This window comes from Pelophylax lessonae, assembly GCF_965119305.1.
Source record: "Pelophylax lessonae genome assembly, chromosome: 1".
Taxonomy (NCBI): Eukaryota; Metazoa; Chordata; class Amphibia; order Anura; family Ranidae; genus Pelophylax; species Pelophylax lessonae.
Window position 1 is genome coordinate 743,966,648 of NC_138768.1, and position 23,010 is coordinate 743,989,657.

General features: G+C 41.2%; 1 protein-coding gene across 10 annotated transcripts in view; it reads left to right on the top strand.

Annotated features, from left to right (window-relative positions):
• Positions 1-17,664, top strand: part of FRYL (FRY like transcription coactivator) — a 555,404-nt gene extending 537,740 nt beyond the window's left edge. For 7 of the 10 annotated variants that reach the window (XM_082266339.1, XM_082266333.1, XM_082266331.1 and 4 more), the window contains 8 exons: positions 2,467-2,674; positions 3,763-3,912; positions 4,354-4,452; positions 8,239-8,307; positions 11,174-11,191; positions 13,818-13,928; positions 14,810-15,006; positions 15,512-17,664. In XM_082266339.1, the coding sequence (XP_082122465.1) occupies positions 2,467-2,674; positions 3,763-3,912; positions 4,354-4,452; positions 8,239-8,307; positions 11,174-11,191; positions 13,818-13,928; positions 14,810-15,006; positions 15,512-15,770 (1,111 nt within the window). In that variant the 3' untranslated portion in view covers positions 15,771-17,664. The remainder of the gene's footprint in view (positions 1-2,466; positions 2,675-3,762; positions 3,913-4,353; positions 4,453-8,238; positions 8,308-11,173; positions 11,192-13,817; positions 13,929-14,809; positions 15,007-15,511) is intronic. The other 3 variants (XM_082266334.1, XM_082266332.1, XM_082266340.1) reach the window with 1 other exon arrangement.
• The last annotated feature ends 5,346 nt before the right edge of the window (positions 17,665-23,010 follow it).

The following is a 23,010-nucleotide window of genomic DNA, read 5'->3' on the forward strand; positions in this document are numbered from 1 at the left end:
TTGACAGGTGCATGTAACCTGCGGTTGACCTCCTCCTGACCTGCTTCAAACGGGTTTTGCATTCCCTAAACCCATCTAGGAATACAATACCCATCTGACACTGAAATCGAACAGAAGCGCCCACTAAGTGTAGCTTTATGGACTTTAATGTAGATAAAAACAACGGAATGTTACTCACAAGGGTAATAACGTGACAGGCATGTCCGAAGATACTGAGACAGGGTTGTCCTCTGGGTGGTGTAAAACTGAGGGGACAAGCACCAGTGTAAGCAGATCAAACCAAAACAGGCTTAGGACTCCACAATCTGGTTTGCCGGTGGTGTCTGGCACTGATACAGAAACCCACATCCGGGAAGTGACATCATAACATCAGCTACGCGTTTGTGCTCCACGAGTTCTGGAAGTGCCAGACACCACCGGCAAACCAGATCGTGGAGTCTTAAGCCTGTTTTGGTTTGATCTGCTTACACTGATGCTTGTCCCCTCAGTTTTATGCCACCCAAAGGACAACCCTCTCTTATCATCTTCTGACATGCCTGTCACGTTATCACCTTATGTGAGTAACAGTCCTGTTTTTATCTACATTAAAGTCCATAAAGCTACACTTAGTGGGCGCTTGTGTTCTATTCTGGTTTTTATCTCAAGAGTCGCCTCTTGCTCTCACACACTGCTGCCCGCCTGGTTTCATATGTATGGACTTTTTATGGACTCTTAAGGAGGTTTATGATTGCTGTTTGTCCATACAACCAGCCCTTTGTCCCGTGCACTAGAACCCAAACCCAGTGCCTACACTTGCGCCGATTTTGTGTTCTTCTGCGAAAACCCATCTGACACAGTCCCCTATTAAGCTCAGAAAGTTTTGATTGTGACATCTTATTTCTTTAGATGCTTGGGAGGATTTCCTATGCACTTGGGGGATACTACGTAAGGCACCCCTTTGTACAGTTATCAGAGAATTTCCTAGCAGCTTGTATAACATAAATTATAGTTTTATTACACAGTGGAAATGCGCTGTGTACACAATATATTGCAAATTAGCAAAAAAATGCACAGTAACTTATCACACACCAAAAGCTAATACCAACTATATGTAAAGCAAACAAACATTTTTATTTTTTTTTCCATGCATTGAGGGGCACTAAGTCTTTTACCTTCAAGTGACACTGCAGCCTACAGGAGGATCAAAACTGTAGACCAACAAGAATCACAGTGGCTTAAAAAGTTCACACTTGTGTAGTTGATTCTCGCTGAGGACCTGTTTCTGTAGCCACAACCACCCACACAGAAAGAAAATGGCACCCGCACGCACTGGAAATCGCAGCAGCTGCTTTCTGCACTAGGAACTGCAGTGCACTTGCGGTTTCTCTACAGGCTTCAGTTTTAAAAAGCGAGCAGGGACCTTTTCCCTGTGTTTTCAGGAGGCACGGCGGCCTATTCGAATGAATTCGCTGCCGTGTTTGCTTAAAACGCGAACAGAGCTGCAGAAGTGTGATCCAAGCCTAAAAGGCCATATTTATCTAGTAGATGTGAGACAGAAGATTCATCCATCTGTATTGTATTGCTGTAAACTGAAGTCTGAACAAAAAAAACTATAGCTAGATTTACATGCCCATTGCCCTCTCTTCCTTTATTGTACAAATCTGTGTACGGACACTTGATGAGGGGTGTGACCTGTTCTCTTCTAGACTAGCATAGAGCTTGGGATTGTGAGGGTAGGAAGTATATCTTCTCTACGGAGAAAAGGGTATTTTAAGGCATCTCAAAGCAAAAATAAAATAAAATAAAAGGCCGGGGTTCAAGACTATAAAGAGGGGAAAAAAAAGTGAGACTTTGTTTGGCTAAATGTTTGTACAATCCTTCCCACTTTGCTACCATTTGTCTGAGCAAATGTGAAATGAGAAATGTGTCTGAGCATCTGATACAGAGCATGTTGTATCCACTCACACATTGCTGCTAGCACAGTACATATTCTCTGCTGTTAAAGGCCGTGATTCATTTGTTTGCTGAGCTAGTGTATCACGTGTGCCTGAGTTTTGGCAGCAGAAGACGCACTGTACAGGATCATTAAATTGATCGCCCTAGAAATGGATGTTCTGTAGTTTTTTTTTTTTTTCTTTCCTATACGTAGATATTACTTAAGATAATTAAAAAAGTGCATCTGCAGCGAGCACCCTTGGAAGGTTTCCAGCAGGTAATTGTGTATTCAGCCTGCATGTCCTGGAGATCAGCCTAGCATTGAGATAGCTTATAGATGGCAGTTAGCAGAGCTGTACTTATTTCCTCTATGGAGATGTCGTCTTCCTTTTTGTTAAGCAAGAAGGCTGTGAAATATATCTACTCAGCATGTGTTGTGAGACTGTTTGGGAATCTGAGCCTGTAAGTAAGTCTTAGAAATAAACTTGTTGGAGGGCAGACCTGTGTTTTAGATTGTCATTTGTACATTAACATCCTGCTATTTCTTTGTAGCCAAGATGACGGTGAACAGGACGGCTTTGCAGAAGTTCAGACATCGCCACCACCGTCACCTTTCCTCTCAGCCATATTAGCTGCTTTTCAGCCAGTAACCTATGAAGATGAGGAAGAAGCCTGGCGCTGCCATGTCAATCAGATGTTATCAGAGACAGATGGCTCCTGTGCTGTGTACACCTTTCATATCTTCTCCAAGCTCTTTCAGGTCAGACTGTGTGATTGTATGAATAAATCTTAAAAAATACCCTGGATGTTAAATAGTCATTGCTTGATTGTTCTGATGTTGATCAGGAGTTGATCTGGATGTCTGATTTCTTTTACACCTGGGCGAACCTGCTAGTCAATCGATTTAAGGGAAGACTTTAGTTAGCTGTAGGCTGGCTGTAGATCTAAGTGGACAGAGCGATGTGATCTGTGCTCCATTGATCAGACTGTACTCAGGCATGTTTCTTGGCCTGCCAGGCAGTAGGAAGGGAGTGGCAGGCAGATCAAGACAGTGGCTGCTTATCAGGGAGCAGAAGAAGTGAGCAAACATGTTTCTTCAAATATTTCCCTGGAGGGGTTTTTACCCATTTACATAGGAAATGAAATGGTGCAAATTTTAAGTGTGCATGTTCACCAAATAAGTTAGAATATGCTGCAACCTCTGCCTAATCTCCAGGGGGACTGTGGAGATCAGCTGGGCAAATCCTCAGGAACAGTTAGCCATAGAGATCAGCATCACCACCGCCTGTTGGCAATATAATATAATTGTCTGCACCCTCATGTTTGAAAGTGTCAGTTACTTCTATTCAGACTTTCACTTCTCCAGGCTGCTGCACATGGCATTAATTAAATATCATGCAGCATGTTGTGTGTGAACACGGTTTACCGCTCTAGCCCAACTCAACTGTTGTTTGCCAAATCATAAAAGGATCATATTCCTAGGAAACCCACTGACTCAGTACTGCTTTGGTTGAAAAAACAGCTGCACCACCTACTTTATACATGTAGAGAACATGTGTTAACTGTCGTTCCTCTCCTAAGCTAGTGGGAATGAACCTTCCTACACAACCCAGCTTGTGTCTGCAGGTTTTTATCTGCTGATATAGGTTTTTCTGAGCGATAGACTGCTGGTGCTAGGGCGCCTTCATGAACACATAGATCTACACCCTTCCACAGTAAGAACATGCAGAGCTGTATCAAACAAGTGCATCTGCTCTCAATCTCTTTCTATGGCCAGATTTTAACTTCAGGCAAGGTATTTTTGTGGTACTGTCAACAACAATGAAAGATTGTTTCTTCTCTCTGTAGTCGATTCAGAAAAAGTTTGGGGCTGTAACCAATGACTCCGTTCACTTCTTGGGAGAAAGCGTTCAGAGAATAGGAACAAAATTTAAAAGCTCCTTGGAGGTAATGATGGCATGTTCGGAATGCCCAACAGTGTTCGTGGATGCAGAAACGGTAGGTTGTGCCATTGATCCTATGAAATTTAATGATGATGTAATTCTCAGTAAATGTCCTGTTGAGTTCTTTCTCTGAACTTCACTTTTATTTGTAAAGCTTTAAAACATACCCCCACCCACCCCACCCTGCACTGTCATGCTGATTCTTCTAAATAAAGAATGAAAAAAAAAACATATCTTCCCTCATCGCTATGCAGTTTGAAGAAAGCGTGACTCCTGCAGCCACTGTAGAATGGTTGGGCACGCTAAAGCAGAACTTTCACCAGTTTAGTGTCAAACCACAGCTAACACCTCATTACACAAATATAAACTTATAATAATGTGTGTCATGCAGGCACTGGCTAACAATGTATATGCAGTATGTAATACAGTAATCTCAGTATTAGTTTGTATTCCAACTTTCATAACTGATAATGTGGCATGTCATTCTCTATTTTAGCTGATGTCATGTGGGTTGTTGGAGACATTGAAATTCAGCGTTTTAGAACTACAAGAACACTTGGACACTTATAATGTTAAACGAGAGGCAGCAGAACAGGTACTGGAGGTTTATTTATCAGCCTTTAGAGAATGGATAAAATTGCTGTATAAAATGTATCTCTACAGGCGCTACAAAGACTCAAGATTTGTTAAGTCAGATAAATATGACAAATTGCATATGGATTTTTCATAGTAACCACTTACAGTAGGTAGGTGGTGCACTAGAGGCTGCAACTGCTGGTATCTTCACAGTGTATTAGTGCTATGCTCTAAATAGCTTATGTAGTTTAACTTTTTCTATTTAGAATCCATATTAATACACAGCACAATGACTCAGAGGAGGGAAACTCCCCCTCTATGCAAGTAGATGGGGTTTTTTTTTTTTTGGTTTTTTTTAACAGAGGCAGTCTGCAAGTCGTCACCTAACATGCTCTGCAACCTGCTGTATATGTCAAATGGAAATGGCTAGATAATGCCGGATGTCCTCCAGCCAGAAAATGGGGCTCAATATGACTTGCAGCAGCAACATCAGAATAAGCAGTTTCAGTACAGAGGGGGAGTCTGTACAAGTGTGCAAGACCGTAGTTTTTCTTTAGGCCTCATGCACGCTGGATGTTTTTACAGCTGCTGTTTTTGGTGTCCGACATTTTTTTCTGCAGCCAGTAAACTCCCCAGCATGTTATCCTTTGTGTCCATGCACACATAGGCTGTTATCAGCAGTTTTTCGCAGGGGCGTTTTCTGGCTGGAAAAAAAAACGAACTAGTGGGTTTTAAGAGGCATTTTTCAGCTGTAAAAATGCTCTAACTGATAAAAGTCTAAAAACGTAGCTATTCGGTGTTTATCAAAGTTTTTGAGCCATAAGAATTTGTGTGAGTATAGTTTTGCTAAAAAAAACGCTGAAAAACGCTACTGCAAAGAGGCGGAAAAACTCCTTCTACAGCTACAGCTTTCTACTGACGTTTTGATCATGTCCAGTGGGCATGAGGCCTTGACATCCCAGTGGTTATAAAATTGTTTCTTGGGAAATGCTGCAGAGCTGCTTATTCCATTGGGCTGTTTACTTTCTGGCAGCTTATGGACTGGTTGTAAACAATGTAGATTTAATACATATAAATACAATTTTTTTTTTCTTTGCATTAAGTATCAGCCAACTGCAGTGACCTTATCCTGTTTTCATTTGATTAAATAGGTTCTTAATGTATATTTTTTGTGTGTCTGTTCTAAGCCCTAGATAAGAAGTGGAGAAAGGACAAATTGGAACAATGTAGTTGCTGCACATAGTAAGGTCCCTTTCACATGAGAGATCCAGTTGGGTCCACCTATCTGTTTTTCACCTGATCCGGCGCTCCATTCACCTCTCTATGGAGTGGCGGATGTAAATGGACTCCAATCCAATCTGGCAAAAGCAAGCGAACGGAATCCATTCCCCTCTTCTGATCGGATCAGAGGGCGGTCAGGTGTAAATGGACAGCCGGTCTGTTTACATATGACTGCCCATACAGCAGAGCGAGTTGTGTTCAGTCTGCATAAACTGATTGGACACGGACCTGTCATCCTCCCGCTTTGCTCAGCAGTGGTACCAGTGGACAGATCTCCTGCTGTGTTAGTCAGAATCTGGCCTGTGTGAAAGACCTAACTGATCAGGTTTACCTTTTTACGCTCTATGGAAATTAAACAAAGGATCTGATCACTATAGGCAACAACTAAATTTTTCTTCCAATTTTGATAAATAGGCCCCCTAGGTGTTAATACATTTATTACTGAAATGTCACTACTGACTGTGCATCGTCATCCTGGACCTTAGAATTAGTTATTGCAAAGTATCTGAAAGAAGAAATACAGGTTGGCAGCCTTTATTCCTAATGAAGGACACTTCCTAAATGTCTGTATGGGATGACTCCTCCCACTACGTCATGGTGTGGTTTTCATGTGTGTTTGTGACGGAGGCTGTTCATTATTTGTTCTAAGCACTTATTCTATAAAGGCGGCTGTCAGGAGAAAATAGGATTTACGGTGGACTTTGGGTCCATGTCACTAATTGAATCTAGCACTGTATTCCTCTGAGAGCCCCTTCCTTCGCCTTCTCCCTCACTAATGCAGACCTCTGCGGTTAATTCACTAAGTGAGTAGCCTTTATTAAATTGAGCCGACCAGGAAAACACATTCTTCTTTCCTTGCAGTCCTTGAAGGTTAGCCAGAGGTTATAGTGATTACTATGAAAAATCTATAAATAGGTGGAAATGAGTGATCATAAATTTACGTGTGATGAACACTCCAGCCTGCTTATATTTTTAAGGACCTGTCATATAGCCAAATAACTCATGCATTAAATGCAGCATTCATGTGATTTGGTGTGTTTTTTGTCTGGCTGCTTTTTACTGCTTGTTGTCTTGTCAGAAAAAAAAAAACATGCTGCCGCACTTTATACTTCGTCCACCTGCACTTAGTTTTGTCTTGGTCCCCCTGAGAAGTCCCTCAAATACATGTTGCTCCTGCCAGTAAAGTCCACCTGATGTAGCTTACTGTGATGGTGTGGATATGGCTCTGAACTGCTCTTGAATTCAGAGTTGCCGCTCTTATATAAGCTTTTCCTGCTTGCACTACGATGGGATGAGAAGATGTTGCAGAGGGCATGGCTATTAGCATTATCACTTGTGATTCACAAGCTTGTAGCATATCACCTGGTCACTCCCAGTCCTGCCTATTGATTTATGTATTGGAAGCTTCGCCTCTTTTGCTGAAACTCTCCCACTGTGAGCTGTAGTGCCTGAGGGGGAAAGCATGTGAGACCTAAATAAAGAATTTGTCTCAGTCAATAAAGGTAAAGGAATTTTTTTGTGTACTATGAGGCCTGTGCCTCATATGGTACCTGGATTTTGGACCTTTTTAGACTGTCATACAGGAGCCTTTAGTTGTACCTATTCTTAAAATTTCGCCAGATGCATCCAAGTCAGGGGATCACATTGAGATTTTCCCTCTTCAGGCTGAAGACAATCGTGTTGTAGTAATTATGCACATTGGCTATGGCAAAAATAACAGGATTTGAGCCAAGGATGGGCATGTGGGGGGCTTTGTAAAAGAGGCTGTATTCAGTAATAAAAAAAAAAATCCACCAATCGATTTCAACCCTTGTAATTTTTAATGCGACTTGTGAGAGGGAGGAGAGAAAGAGAGGAAGTTACAGGTCAGAGGCTCCAGGAAATACAATCCCACTCTCTGCTTCCTGATCTCTTTACCCTGTATGTAGAATGTGTGCATGTACCTGCAGACGGCAAGACCCCTTTCACACAAATGTTCTGATCAGGTCCACCTGTACGTTTTTCAGGTGGGCACGATCGAAAGCTCCATTCTCCCCTATGGAGCTGCAGATGTATGTAACGCCCCTTTTACACCCATCTACATCTAATCTGATCTGCTAAAAACCGATGAATGGGGATCCGTTCCCCTTACGTTCATCATATCGGATGGCAGTTGGGTGTAAATGGACAGGTGGTTAGTTTATATCTAACCGCCTATAGAGGAAAGCGTGACATGTCCGCTCTGTATAAGGAGAGCGGACACGGACCTGTCATCTGCCTGTTAAGTGGGAATCAGCAGAAAGATCCTCTGCTAAGCAAGCGAATTGCAGCCGGAGTCTGCCCCATGTGAAAGGTGCCTTACCGAAAATTCGGATTAAGGGAGTGAATTTGGGTAAGGCACCTTTCCATTAGTAGCTCACTGTGTGCTTTTACTTTTTGTCTAGAATTTCTTGTTGGTTATGCTTTATTCATATCCTTTGTTGTATGTAGTATTCAGGTAAGACTGACCTGTTGATCGTAACATGTCTTGTGTGTTGGCTTACAGTGGCTGGAAAATTGCAAGAAAACATTCAGTTCTGGAGATGGCAGTCAAGTTCCCAATACAGAAACCCAGGTAAGCTGGCCTAGTTCTCTTCAAACTGAGCTAATAGGAATTGTTAATTTGGATAAGCAGGGTGTGGTCAGAATAAACTCCTTTCCCTGGAGGTATAAAAAGTATTATTTAGAATAATAATATTAGGTTTTTATATTCTTCAAGAATTTACACTTCACACACGTAGCAATAACTACCGTATTTTCTGGCGTATAAGACAACTGGGCGTATAAGACGACCCCCCTACTTTTCAAGTTAAAACATAGTTTTTGGGCTATACTCGCTGTATAAGACTACCCCCCTTCCGAAGCAAGGCAACACCATTGAAACACATCAGATTTGATTTAAATACCATAGAAAGCACTGACTGTCTGTGCCCTATTCATCTGCAAGGTATCGTAAGTACCGTAAATGTATTCTCTTATAAATTGCCATGGTATTGTACTGTAAGTAAGTATTACCGGTAGATGTATAATCTCTCAAGGCACTGGCTGTGCGGGAATCCTGTACCGGTATACCGTATGTACCGTAGCTTTGGCTACATACAGTATACCGCGCTGAGCCAATCACGGTGAGCGATGTATTCTATTATTGAATGCAAAGCTTGCTCGGATTGGCGGAGTCAGAGAGCGTAACATCATCCCGCCTCTCTGACTCCGCCAATCCAAGCAGGCTTTGCATTCAATAATAGAATACATTGCTCGCCGTGATTGGCTCAGCATAGTATAATACGTAGCCGAAGCTACGGTACATACAATATACCGGTACAGGATTCCCGCACAGCCAGCGCCTTGAGAGATTATACATCTACCGGTAATACTTGCAATACCTTGGAGATTTACAAGAGAATACATTTACGGTACTTATGGTACCTTGCATGAATAGGGCACAGACAGCCAGTGCTTACATAGATTACAATTAATTACCTTTGGGATTTTTATACTCGACGTATAAGACGACCTCCCCATTTTTGGGGGGGGTTTTTTAGGATAAAAAGTCATCTTATACGCCGGAAAATATGGTAGGTGTATTGTGTATCCTAGATCCTCTATAGCTGGTGTGCATAATTAAAGAAACTTGAAACCGCCAGACATTTTTTTTTTAAAAACGTGTTATAATTTCCTCCTCTGTGCAGTGGTTTTGCACTGAGCACCCCAGATCCTCCTCTTCTCAGGTCCCCCCCCCCCCCCGGGGCTCCTGGCCCCTCCTTTCTGCCAAGTGTCCCCAGAGCACACAGCTTGCTGTGGGAGTACCCAAGCAGGCTCACTTCTGTGTCCATTCAGTCACAGAGCCATGGCTCAGCCACATCCCCTCTCCCTTCTTCATCCTTCACTGGCTGTGATTGACAGCAGCAGGAACCAATGGCTCCCACTGCTGTCTCAGCCAATGAGGAAGGAGAGCCGAGGCTCTCAAACACATCGTTGAATCGTGATGGGGCTCAGGCAAGTATTGGGGGGGAGGGGGCTGCTGCACTGTTTTTTACCTTCATGTATAGAATGCATGTAGGTAAAAAAAAATCATTAGGCTTTAGAACCACTTTAAACTTACTGATGTGTGCCATCTTTAAGAAGACATAGCAGAAGGCTAACTGCAGAGAATGGTGTTGTCCTTCCTATACAGATGACAACCTATATGAAGTTTTGTTAAGTCATTCAGTCCATTTTCTTGCTATTCTTACAAAATCATGCTGTGCCCCTCAAAAATTAGACTGATTGCAAAGATACCATACTGTCCTTTCTCTTGTTGACATTGCCAGTCTAGGCTGTTTTATACATAGTGGAGGAATCGGTCCCTTCCCACCAAACATCTTTTTAGATTGAGTGAAACTGTTAAGCCGGGCAGAGGTTCAGTTCTCTCCCAATATCCAGAAAACATGGTAGTTAAAGTGATTGTAAAGTCTCATTTTTTTTTTTCAATAAAAATAACAAACATGTTATACTTACCTCCTCTGTGCAGTTGGTTTTGCACAGGGCAGCCTGGATCCTCTTCTTGGGTCCCTCATCAGTGCTCCTGGCCCCTCCCTCATGTTAAGTGCACCCACAGCAAGCAGCCTGCTATGGGGACACTCAAGCCAAGTCACAGCTCCCTGTGTTCATTCAGACACAAGGCTGCGCCCCCCCCCCCCCCTTGATTGGCTAACTGAATTTGATTGACAGCAGCGGGAGCCAATGGTGCCGCTGCTGTGTCTCAGCCAATCAAAAAGGAGGGTCTCGGATGGCCGAGACACTCCTAGACATTGCTGGAGAGAGATGTGGCTCAGGTAAGTATTAGGGGGTGCTGGGGCAGCTGCTTAACACAGAAGGTTTTTTTTTTATCTTAATGCATAGAATGCATTAAGATAAAAAAAAACTTTCTGACTTTACAACTCCTTTAATTGCCTCCTACTGAAATTAGGTCTAGTGTCTGTACAGCACCAAGGAACATGTTGATGCTATAGAAATAAAGGACATCTCAGAGGGGTTTGGTTACTGTGTTTATGAATGAATTAGAATGCCACCATATGAGAGATTTAGAACTTGTGATTTTATTTTTCAACCTGCTTGGCTGAATGGTAACCCAACCCTTTCCATGGAAAATGTAATTATTATTAGCAGGTTGGATTTTCCTCTGGGGAAATAGCGTCTTGCCAATCGGTTATGTTCAGCCACTGTGAGATGCCTTCAATAATGTTTATAGGGCTTGTGAAGAAGTCTCTTAGAAAATAATTTGGGCTTGATTTGAGCACATGCCTCCTTTTAAGATCTTACTGGTGTTATAATACTACTCAGGCAATCTCGCTTTTAGAGAGGAGCTATTTAGACATTAGTGTCTGTTTGCCCAAAGTATAACTAACTTTCCGTCTTTTTCTTTCTTTGTGTTTTTGTGACCTGCTCTCCTTCTTGCTTAGCAAATGGAAGTTCTAGCAGTAAGTGATGGTTCTCCATTTATCCAATACTAAACATGTCAGATCAAAGCCTGACTTTCACCTGTCTTGTCCATTTGTTGAGCTAGCAACGTCTTGCCATTGTAAGATTACAGTGTGCGCTGGGTCTGCATAGTCTTTGTCCATATACTGTTGACTGCTCATTAAAATCTCCTTGCTCATATGTAGTTTCTTAGATTTGTCTTACCATTCTGGTAATTTCCATCATCGTGTTACAATAAATGTGTACGGATATAACACACCTTGCCCTGTCTGGTACTGAAAATGAAGCAGGCCTCCCTTTTGATTAAAGGGCAGTATCCACAAGTAGAATTCTGACAACACTTCTGCCATAACACCTTCCTCACTTGTAGGGCTTGAATACTGCCTACCAATAGTATAAAATCAGAAAAGTAGAACTACTACCTAGTAAACAACAAAGAGGCTCATAAAACTGTCAATGCTAGTGATTCAGCAGTTGGTTTGCTATTTTAGATGTAAAGATAAACTTCAGATTAGGCCAAAACTAGAATATGCATTGCGTGACCTTGCTGCAAACGTGCAAATACATAGTATGACATTTCTTGGGCCTGCTGAGATGTGCACTGAATATGCAACTGAGTTGGCAAACCCAACCAACGCAGTAAATAATTGTGCACAATTAATAAAATGCCTTTTTTGGAAAGGAAGGGAAATATATAAACTATGGCTTCCACAGCACCCCTGCCAAATAAACATCTTTAGTTTGTTTGGCAGATCATATATTTGCTATGCACATAGCTTTGCCTAGCAGGTAAAGGGCACAGCCACTGGCTACTCAAATTGGATGGCAAGCAAGGGATTCCATGATTCAGAATTATTTTGCACGATTTCATATTTTGAATCTACTGTGTCTGTGACTGTTAGAAATCTACAGAAACTATTAAATATTGTTTCTAAAACCAATCCTCAAGTCACACCAACAGTACACAGGTCAATGGCTATACTAATTGGCTTCCTGTATGAATATTCTTAAAATATGAACAGTTTGTGAGATTCGAGGGCAAGTTTGGGAAACACTGTTACAAATAATAGGGTTTTTACATAAAAAGAGTTATTAATTTTCTCTAAATCTGCTGTAGGGTTTTGTTAAAGGAACGGTTTAGATGCAATAGTGCTTCTTTAATCTGTAACTTGCTAATATAATGTAAGTCCAAACAGAGAGCCATCGACACATGCAGCTGTCTTTTTGACTCTATTTTTATGTTTATGTCACACTAGCAATCCTATTGCTGACAAAAGCTCACCCCAGGAACAGAATTGCTAAAACCCAACTGACCTTGTCCTATAGTTTTTCTCCTTTGCTCCCTTGCTTGCAAAACTAGCAAGTTAATGCCCTGCTGCTGCAGCCTCACAGTCAATAAAGATATTGCAGTGTTTCAGCCAACAAAGGAGAGGTTTCCATTAAGTAAAATAGTTACATTTTGGTGATTCTGTTGTGGGCATTGTCATTCCAGTGGTAGAATTTCCAGTTTGGCATAGGCTACTGTTCCCTATCCTCCAGCTCTGTCACATCGAATAGAAGAGTGAAGTCTCAGCCCTTTAAAACTTTATAAATTCTGACCAGAACAATGCATGGTGATATCTGGCTGCTTTTCCATACACCTGCACCTTACACACTTTACCCATTCAGTCTGGCCACAGTTTTTTCAGCATTGATGTAGAAGGTGCTCATTTTTCCCCACATACCAAAATCTGTAACCTGCAGCTAGCACCATGCTTCTCTCTTTGTGTACAGATAGTGAAGTACAATGTTGGAAAGCATTACAGTGTGGCAAAAATGAATTATTTTAAAAAGTTTAAAAAAAACTGTATTGCATAAAATAACAATAAAAAGCTTGTTTTTCACATTTTGTCTGCTTATAAAATAAAATGTGAGCAGAGGTTTTCTTAAAACGGTACACCAAATAAAAGCATTAAATGCCCTTAAAATGTTTTGATAAATTAGTCATAAAGTTATTGGCAAGTCAACTGTTGCATAATAAAGCAGCTAAATTATGCCTGGGCACCTAGGCTTCAATTACCTGCTTACAAAATAGGTTTAACTTTGAGTATTGGGGGAAAAAAAAACAAGGGTAACATCTATGTATTTTTTATGACCCAGTCACTGCAAAATAGCAGTGTGCATGCGCTTTCAAGGAGCCCTAGCCACTGGTTCAAGTATACAGAGAAACTTAGGAAATAAATTTAATAGTAGTAGTGGGTAGACACCAGTGATCTATATACTGAATTGGTTTCCCTTGTACTTGTGTAGTAAGTAGATTACTACATGCAGAAACTGCTAGAGAAAGTCGCTATGATATAATTGCTTAGGTCTAGTTCACTTTTTTTGTTGGCTTGCTTATTAGTCTCCCTCATGAAATGAATCTAACCGGCTGCTGGTTTCTAAGTAGCACGTCTGATTCCCTCGGTGAGGCTGTTTCCATGTGTTTTTTTTTTTTTTTTTTAACACCGTTCTTGACCCTTTGTAGTCATTAGATGCCTGCCCTTTTCTTCCTTGCATTAACCAGTAACAACATTTGATTATACAGTCTGTTATGTGGGACTAGTACACCAAAGTCACTTCTTGCAATTCCTCCATGTTGTCTAGGGGCTTGAGCTGTGCCGAAGGCTTTACAAACTGCACTTCCAGCTGCTGCTGCTCTTCCAGGCCTACTGCAAGCTCATCAATCAAGTGGACACTATTAAGAAAGAGACTGAGGTATGGTGGCCATGAGCCATATTTAATTGGAATGTGTGCAATGGCTGGGATACATAATTGGTGGTTTCAAAAAAGGCAGTGGTCACTATTACAGTATATCAAGAAAGACTTAAACATTGGTTGCCTGTGCTGCCTCCTTACTTGCATGAAGCTAATTTTGTCAGCACCATGGAGGCAGCCATTCTGTTGAGTTAAAACTATATACACTGTCATCCTGGCTGCAGAAAGTTTAGTCTGTGAAAGACTTCATAATCCATGGTGAAGGGGGACAGTAGAAGGCGGCAATTTGTAATAGAGTAGTGAGGGGTTCGAATAGCTTTCTGTTTTTTAGCATTGTCTGTGATCCCAAAACAGAGTTTTACATTTTTCTCTTTGTTTAATGAGCATTGCCACCAAGAATTTTACAGTTGTCACTGTAATAGAGTCCAGAGGAAGTTTTCCACTGGGGGCACCTGTTTTGGTTACCGCTGTTTAAGGCCAGCCATAGACAGATTTGAACCATGTATGGGCAGGCTGAATGTACCAAGTTGATCAACTTTGGTACAACCAGCCTGCTGGATTTTACATGTGATTATCACTAGCGGCTGGCATAACCACTAGCAATAGTCACAATCTTCTCCTGGAGGGTACGGCTTCCCACACCCTTTGCTGGGAGAACAAAATGGCTCGGTGGGGAAGGATTTCCCTGTCAACACTGTGGTTGCAGGAAAGAAGGGAAAAAGGATTTGTTACCCTATGACCGGATGTGCCTGCACAAGACATGGCAGGATCACCAGAAATTATGTTAATGAAAGCTTCAGTTTTTAAAAATATTAAAAAAGGCTCTTGAAATGTCAACGTTTTTGTGATTGAGTTTACATCTACTTCAATACATTTCACAGGTCATAAACATGTCAGAGGAGCTGTGTCAGCTGGAGTCATGCCTGAAAGAAGCAGAAGCTAGCTCCGACATTGGCATCGAGGACTGTGACTTCTCTGATTTTTACCAAGCGAGCGCTGAGGCTGCTGTCCACTCTCTCATTGAGGCCCTTAGAGGAAAGGAATTTGTGTCAGCCATAGCACAAGTCAAGGCATTCAGGTATGAGACAAATTAGCTTCATTACTATTATATCTGATCAAGAGTATGTGGCTTAATAGAAGGTCCTATTATGAAGTTCTTTTTTATGGGCATTTGGATACGTGTTGGATTTACATGCTGTTATCAAAGTGAGAATACATTAGTGGCGATGATGGCATTATTGTTCTGCTCATCCTAATTATTCTTTGCCATTCTGAATAAGTTGGAGGTTGACGTCTTGTATACAGAACAAAACTGTATTCGATAGACAATATAGATTCAATTAGACATTATAAAAACAAATACTATTTAAAAAATATTTTGGCTGGAGTTACACTTTTGAGTACCAAGTCACTTTCGTTCCATACACACTGACATATTGAGGTCTAGTTAAAATGTGTACTGGAAATAAAAAAACAGTTTTTGTTTTAAAGAGATGAAACACTGCAGAATACTGAGCCTGTGGTGTTTCCAGAGTGCTTGTTTCTGTGCCATTCTAATGCTTTTTTTTTCTATTGCTTTCTAGGACAATCTGGCCCAATGATATCTTTGGCAGCTCAGAAGACAATCCGATCCAAACTCTGCTGCATATATATTTCCGTCATCAAACTCTGGGCCAGACTGGCAGCTTTGCCATTGTTGGCTCCAAGCAGGACATGTCCAAAGCCAGTTCTAAACTGATGGAGCTAAATGTGGAAATCCGAATGTCACTACGTACAGTACAGTCATACCAACTCCTATCTAAAGCCAAGCCTGTCACCGGTACGGTGAGCACTGACATTTGAACACCTGCTACTAAGAAAGACTCGAAAATGAAAGCACTGGACGTCTGAAGATAATATGAAGCACCTTTTGATAATTACTGTATGTCTTTGAGTTTCATCCATTTCATGACTGTTCTGAACTCCAGCAAGTGGGACTTTCAGAATCCCCCTTCCCCATTCCCCAACCCTAGCAGCGGAATGTGATGGATGCTCTGGTTCTGTAAAATTCATGTGACAGTAGAAGCTATTTAATCCCGTTCTGTTACATATAGAATGTACCATCCACAAGCAAAAGGGCTAACATGATGTATATAAATAAGCAGTGGCAATACAGAGACTGGATCTATGGGGAAAGACAGTGGACTTGTGGTTGCGGTCACTTAAGTCTGAAGCCTGCTAAATATGTACAGTGTCAAGACTGTCCCATGTGACTTTGGCAGATGGCTTATAAAGACTGTGGAAACCATTGAGCTCATTATTTATGTTTGATATGTTTGTCTTTCATTTTCTCTTTTGCTCTTTTGTTGCCCTGCCTAAGTAGATGGGTAACAGACGGGACATTTTGGTTGTGTTTTTGGTATGAATGTGTGTACATAGTCTCCACGCATGCCTCAAAGAGTTCTGCAACATTATTTTTGGATAAATTTTTATTTTATTAGATCTAACAACCCATAGCTTGTAAATGGTAGTACATTTAATTATTTTAAACCGAGCTTTCCTCGATATTTCTAAAGAAAAAAAAAAAAAAAGAAAAATAGAAGAAAAAAAAACCCTTAATTTTATTAGATGCTGCTCAGTTCTCTGACCAGTGCTTATGGTATAAATACTGATAACTAACCAAAAAGTAGCTGCCTGCAGAGACTTTAATAATGTATATTTAGATATATGCTGCCCAACAGCAGCTCTCACTAGATAACTTATTTTATTCTGTATATATTCTAGGATCTGGGGATAAAACCAGTATTTTTCTTGTATATGTGTGCAATGCACTGTTCTAGGATGACCAGTGTACATAGAATCTGTTAACCCTTTCAGCGATAGTGTTGAAAGGACACCTTCATTGGTGGATATGTTGAAGTAGAATTTGTATTCTATGATATAGAACAGGGATGGTCAAATGACAAAGTATTGACGATTCCTTATTTTGTTTTTTCTTTTTTTTTTTTTCATAACTTATTCATTATTGAGGGAATTGTTGAAGAATAAAACAAGAAAAGCTACCAAAAAAATTACAACATTGGCAATACCAGTTCATTGTAAAATAGGAGAAAAAAAGCAGCACAAAAAATAAACCATTTCTGTATACACCACAAGCATTATTATTTTTGTAAAATATATGAATGTAGTTGCAGGGTAATTGTGAGGAAAAGGAATATTCCGCATTTTATACGTTTTATCCACTGTGATTATATAAGAAAAAAATATATTTCTTTGCACAAAGAGATGTAGCCTTTCATATAAAGGTCATATTTAGTGTTGCCTTTTGCTGGGGCCAGTGGACCCCCCCGAAAGCCTGAATTTTGCTGTTAAATACGTGCTAACTGTAACACTCGGAACTGGTAGACTGTAGAAGAGAGGTCACCATGGCTTGAAGAGGTTAAAGGTTAGACACAGAGCACTGTCAATGATGGCAAGACATGATCCTGTAAGCAAAAACCTTATTGTCCCCTTACAGAGCCACAGGAACCCAGGGGGACAACTGTCTCCTCTAAGTAAACGTCACATTGAGCAGTCACTGTATTTCTTCCCCCTGGAGAATATTGCACAGGGCATGTGGTATTGTAAATGGCATTCTTAATATAAATATTGCTTACTGGGGAGAGCTAGTTTTTATTTCGCAGTGCAATCCATTTTTACTTGCGTCATCTTAACAGTTTTTCTTTTTGGTTAACAATAAAAAACATTGCACATGTTACATTGTTTTCCTTTTCTGCCTAAGCATTCACAGTCAAAGTTGGCTTCATGGATCCCCCCCATCTTTTTTTCAAAGTAACTTAGAAATGAAACCTGCAGGTTAAAATAAATTCAATCAGTAAAACTGAAATGCTTTTTGTTTTAATGATACAGGTTATGAGAACTGTTGGGGCCCATTTACTCTGTTGTGGTATGTAAAAGTGGAAGTAAACCCATTAATTTAACAGTTTGAGCACATGAAATGTAACTGACACATTGGTTGTGTTCTCGACCAAACTATCAAACCATCCAATGGTTGATATCATATCTGATCACATATGCAGCATCATGGCAGTTGAAGATCAAGCAGAGGCCAAGATGGCAGCTTCATTGGCTGAAAACGGTAGGAGGGTTTACTTCCACTTTAAGATAGCCAGTTCATTTGAATGCGCTGCCTAATGCACCAAGCAGGCGTTTACTATTCCTGGCAAATACACATCTTTCAGTAAGGTGGTTGGGATGACACCATATCACATGAGTGTGAATGGGCCCTTCTTATCCAGTACATTTGTTGGCACCTAGGCTCCTTTCACGCAGCTGTCCTCTGGTCTTTTTATCAGGGTATACATGAACAGATTTTCTTCCAAATCTAATCAGAACAGGATGGATGTCATTTTTGTGACATCTGTGTCTGTTGAGTTTTTTTTCTGTATTTTGCCAATGGAACTTTACATACCTGTATTGGATGTATGAGCACCAGATGAAAATGAACTTGCATCAATTTTCAATAAACTATTTCTGATCTGTAATGTTAAGTTTTTTTTTGCGGACCTGCGCAGACTCAAAAGGTAAATGTAAACAAAACCCACATCCATTTAAATCCCTCATAGACTTATACGGAGCTTCTGCCCAAGTCCACCTGAAAAAACAGACATGACATGGAACTGATCATACCGGCTGCGTGAGGGACTCTACACAAAACCTTTGTAACACCGTGCTGCTTTTGTTTAGTCGGTCCACATTTAGTTAATGACTGTGCTGCTTGATTGACCTGTGTACTGCATACACACACTGCTGTTAAGTAAACGCATTGCAGGTACCACTACCACCAACATGTGGACATAGCTTACCATAATGTGTTTGCTTGTCATATGCTTCAGTTCAGTGGATAGTTCTTCTTTAAAGTGCATGTCCAGCCAAAACTTTTTTTCTTTGGTTAGAGTGGAGGAAGTCTTAGAAATTTGTCAAGTTTTTACTGCTATGTGGGGTATTTCCCCTCACTTACTGTCACTGTAATACTGGTTGCAGCAGAGGCAAAAAAATCTTAAAAAGGGACACAGATACCATTTAATATCTTGCCACCAAGCTCACACCCACATGAAGAGGCACAGAGATGGGCCTTAATATCAAACTGCAGCACATATATTTGTCACTGAATTGTTCTTCAAGCACATTTGGCTCCAGCAGAACACTGACTGAGCTGTCACAGGAAGCCTGGATTCACACTTGATTTGCATGCAGCTCACAGCAGGGGTCCGGGTCCGGGTCCAGCGCGTCCCTTTTCTCCATTTCAGGGATTAATCGGGCCTGAAATGGAACCAAAGAAGCACAGGACCCCTGCAATTTACTCCGCACCTGTTCCCCCGGAGATGAGTGAACCAGCTCCATTGAAAGCCAGTTACCGTCTCTTATCTTGCGAATTGGGTGCGGAGAAACCCACATCCAATTTGCACAAGTGTGAACCCAGCCTGACAAAAAGGGAGGCAGCAGGATAGGCTTCTATTTAAGTCATCACTACAGCCAATGACATAATCGTAAGCCCCTCCAGCGTAACAGTCCACCTAAAGGGGTGTGAAAAGGAGTTAAAGTGGTTCTAAAGGCAGAAAGTTTTTTTTTTTTTTTTTATCTTAATGCATTAAGATAAACCTCCTGTGTGCAGCAGCCCCCCCTTAATACCCAAGCCCCCATTCAGCAATGTTGCACGAGGGCTGTCCAGGACCCTCCCTTCTCATTGGCTGAGACCGAAGCGGGTGCCATTGGCTCCCACTGCTGTCAAAGTCAGTGAGCCAATGAGGAGAGGGGGCTGAGTCACAGCTCTTTATTAGAAGAGACACAGAGCAGCGGCTCAGGAGGTCCGGGAATTCCAGCGGGGGACCCGACAAGGAAGATCAGCGAGGCTGCTCTGTGCAAAACCACTGCACAGAGCAAGTATAAAATGTTTTGTTATTTTTAAGCAAAAAAAATACTTTAAATAAATTTTCACTACTCAAACATTTTAATTTCTGTCTGTGTGGTTGTTGATTTCCCTTCACTTTTTGGCCAGTGAACTGTTGTCACTATGAAAGAGCAGTGGGATGATTTTAATGGAGCCTTAGATAAGCATTAAAAGTCATACTTTAAATGTTCAGTAAAAAAAAATTTTAAATAAAGTTGATCTCCTTCAGTCAGGGCTGTCCATACCCTATTTAGTGATGCCCGCAATTCTCAAATTTTTCACAATTTCCCCTATTCAGAAAGTAAGATTTAAAGAGACGATCCCAGCAATATAGTTTTCCATGCCATTAAATAGCATTTAACAAAATGGTGAATTTGTAATAACTACATGCATAATGCAGTTCTCTTTTCTACCAGTCATCAGATTGTGAAGACTGAATCCTAGCTCTTGCTGTAATACATGGCAACTAGTAAAATTAACCTTAGGCCAGCTGCAACATCTAAAATAGGGCTGGGTAAACACAGGCCAAATATCGGCCGATTCAACAGAAACCTGCCGACATTAGGTCAGTGTGTACAGCTGCCTTTCTGGGGGGGGGGGGGGGCTAACGTGCCAGAAAACCAACATCTGTTCCGCATTCGCAGCCAATGACAGTCCCCCGGTCAGAGCACAGTGGGGGACATCGCCACAATAGCATGCATGTGTTAGTATGGTAATTGGTCTTTTTTGTCAAGTCCAGGAAAAAAATAAAAAAATTGTGTATTAGGCTTAAAAGGATAAGTTCACTTTTGCAAAAAAAAAAAAAATCATACATTCATGTCCACATTGTATTTCAATAATTTCCAGCCCATTAACCTGAAGTTTGTAAAGATCTCACATTTACTTCCTCTCGACATATTCCCTATGGCCTGTAAATATGCACCACCATATCACACATTTCAAATCCTGCCTTCTGGATTAGAGGAAGAAGCCCTGAGGCGGAGCATCTTACTACTGCTGCTTGTGTTGGTAGGCTATGTACTGTGCCAATCATACTATGATTGGATCAGTACACACCCCAAACAGTTCTCTTATCCATGACAGGAGTGTGTAGAGGCTCTGCATCTGTCAAATTTGAAATTGGAGGAGCCATGTGGGGCTCTTCCCCATACAGTCAGGTTGCACACAGACTCATCATTCCCAACAGATAGAGTATGGTTTGGGAATGATATCAGCTCTTGTAGGTTTATTGCCACCAAAAGCCCTACAATGCTTTGGACAGAAAACAGAATGAATTTCCAGGAGACCACCTGTGATTCACTGATTTGCAGACTCCTGTGAGAAGTAAATGCACATTTTCCTGCATAAGGATGACCTTAACCTAACTGAAAGAGGGCCCAGCTGTTCTGACAAGCTACACCTTTGCAGTTTTGCTGCTCAGTATTTTAAGTAGTGATTCATGTCCTAGTACACGATGAACTTTGCAATTGTTACAGAAATGCCATAATCTTTCAGAAGTTATAGGTGCAGCCCTTAGAAGTTTAGTTTGGACCAAGCTGCTCCAAACCAACCATTTCATTTATTAAGGCTACTCTCCTACTGCTTCATTGTAAAAAAAACTCAGTACATGCATTTCAATGGGGAGGTGCGATTTTGGTGTTTTAAGTCCACCATATATACAGCATGCAGGATTTCACAAATCACAGGAACTGATCAGTGTTAAGCGTTCCAGAGGCTCTCGTGTTTTTCTTCCACTTTGTGTTAAAAAAGCATATCAGTGTGAAAGCAGCCCAAGATGCTGTATAAACTAGGTAGCCTCTGCTACATATACACAGCACTGTTCCAGCAGTGTGATGACGCTTCCCTTCCCACACCTGGAACAAAATAAGACAATGAATATGCTTCTGCTGATTGGGCGACTTTGCATTTGTGATGTCATCAGATCACCTTTCTAATGATTTATACTTCACTAAAAGCTAGGGATCGGCTTTAAAGTGGCCTCCAGTTCAGCCCACACACTTTAATTTCAGGAACAGATGCTCTGGCCCCATACATACTGCCCCAGGAAGCGATGCAATATTGTAGGAGTAGCAAGTTTGCAGTCAATACTATATAATGGGGATCTCCAAACTTTCTACATAGGCCAGTTTATGGTCCTTCAGACTAGACTTTAGGGGCACAGATTATAGCCAGAGGAAATAGAAAATGTCCCTGCATCAGTGGAGGTAAACAATGGCTCAAGCTTGGTGATCAGCGAGTGTAAAACCATAGCACCTGTGGTCAGTAGGAGTCATAGTGCCCTATGATGGCATCAGTTGGAAGATTAGTACTCCCCATTAATGGGTAGATAGTGGCCCTTCATTGTCAGTGACAGGAATTATATCCAACTGTTGGTGTCCAGTGGGAGAAGAAATACCCAAAAGGGCCAAAGAACAGTGACTTTTCTTTCTTGTATACTACAAGCTTCATTAATGGGAACAACTAACTGCAATTTCTGGGGTCCTTTACACTTTCAGTTGGTCATTTTGAATGGGCTGTCAGCAAATTGGACATGACCCTGTTGTCATGTGCTGCAACACAACCTGCTGCCTAAAGGGCCATACACACTAAGATTTTCTGAAGTCTTTTTCCTTCAGATTTACCTTTTCTATGTAAATGTTTGACCTCATATCTGGTTTTGGTAAATCTTAAGAAAAAGTCTTCAGAAAATCTTATAGTGTGTATGGCCCATTAGATTAGGGTGCTGCACCTTACTGTAACAGTAGTCTGAAGCTGGCTTTGAGCCATGAACCACATGGGGAAATGGGCTTCCTACAGTTTTTCCAGTCTTGCATAGATGCATTAGTAATTACACAGGACTGCAGTGATTCTATATACCATTAACCTGCCAGCACACCTTGCTTTCGTATCAGATTTCCCTGCCCATGTCTAGGCTTTTTAGATTTACAACTATAACCAAAAATTTAGAGATGGGATCTAAGGAACTAGGAAAGGCTGACATGCCTTAAAGTCAGGAGTAGTTTTCAGTCGAAGTGAACCTGGCATGTAACACATGGCTCTTCCTGCTAACCTGAAAACTCTGGTTGGCTGTTATGACCCTCTGGTTTTAGTAGTCCACATGCAGACAAGGAGTGCTAAAATAAACCAATTTCTTAATCTGCATGTGTTTGGTAT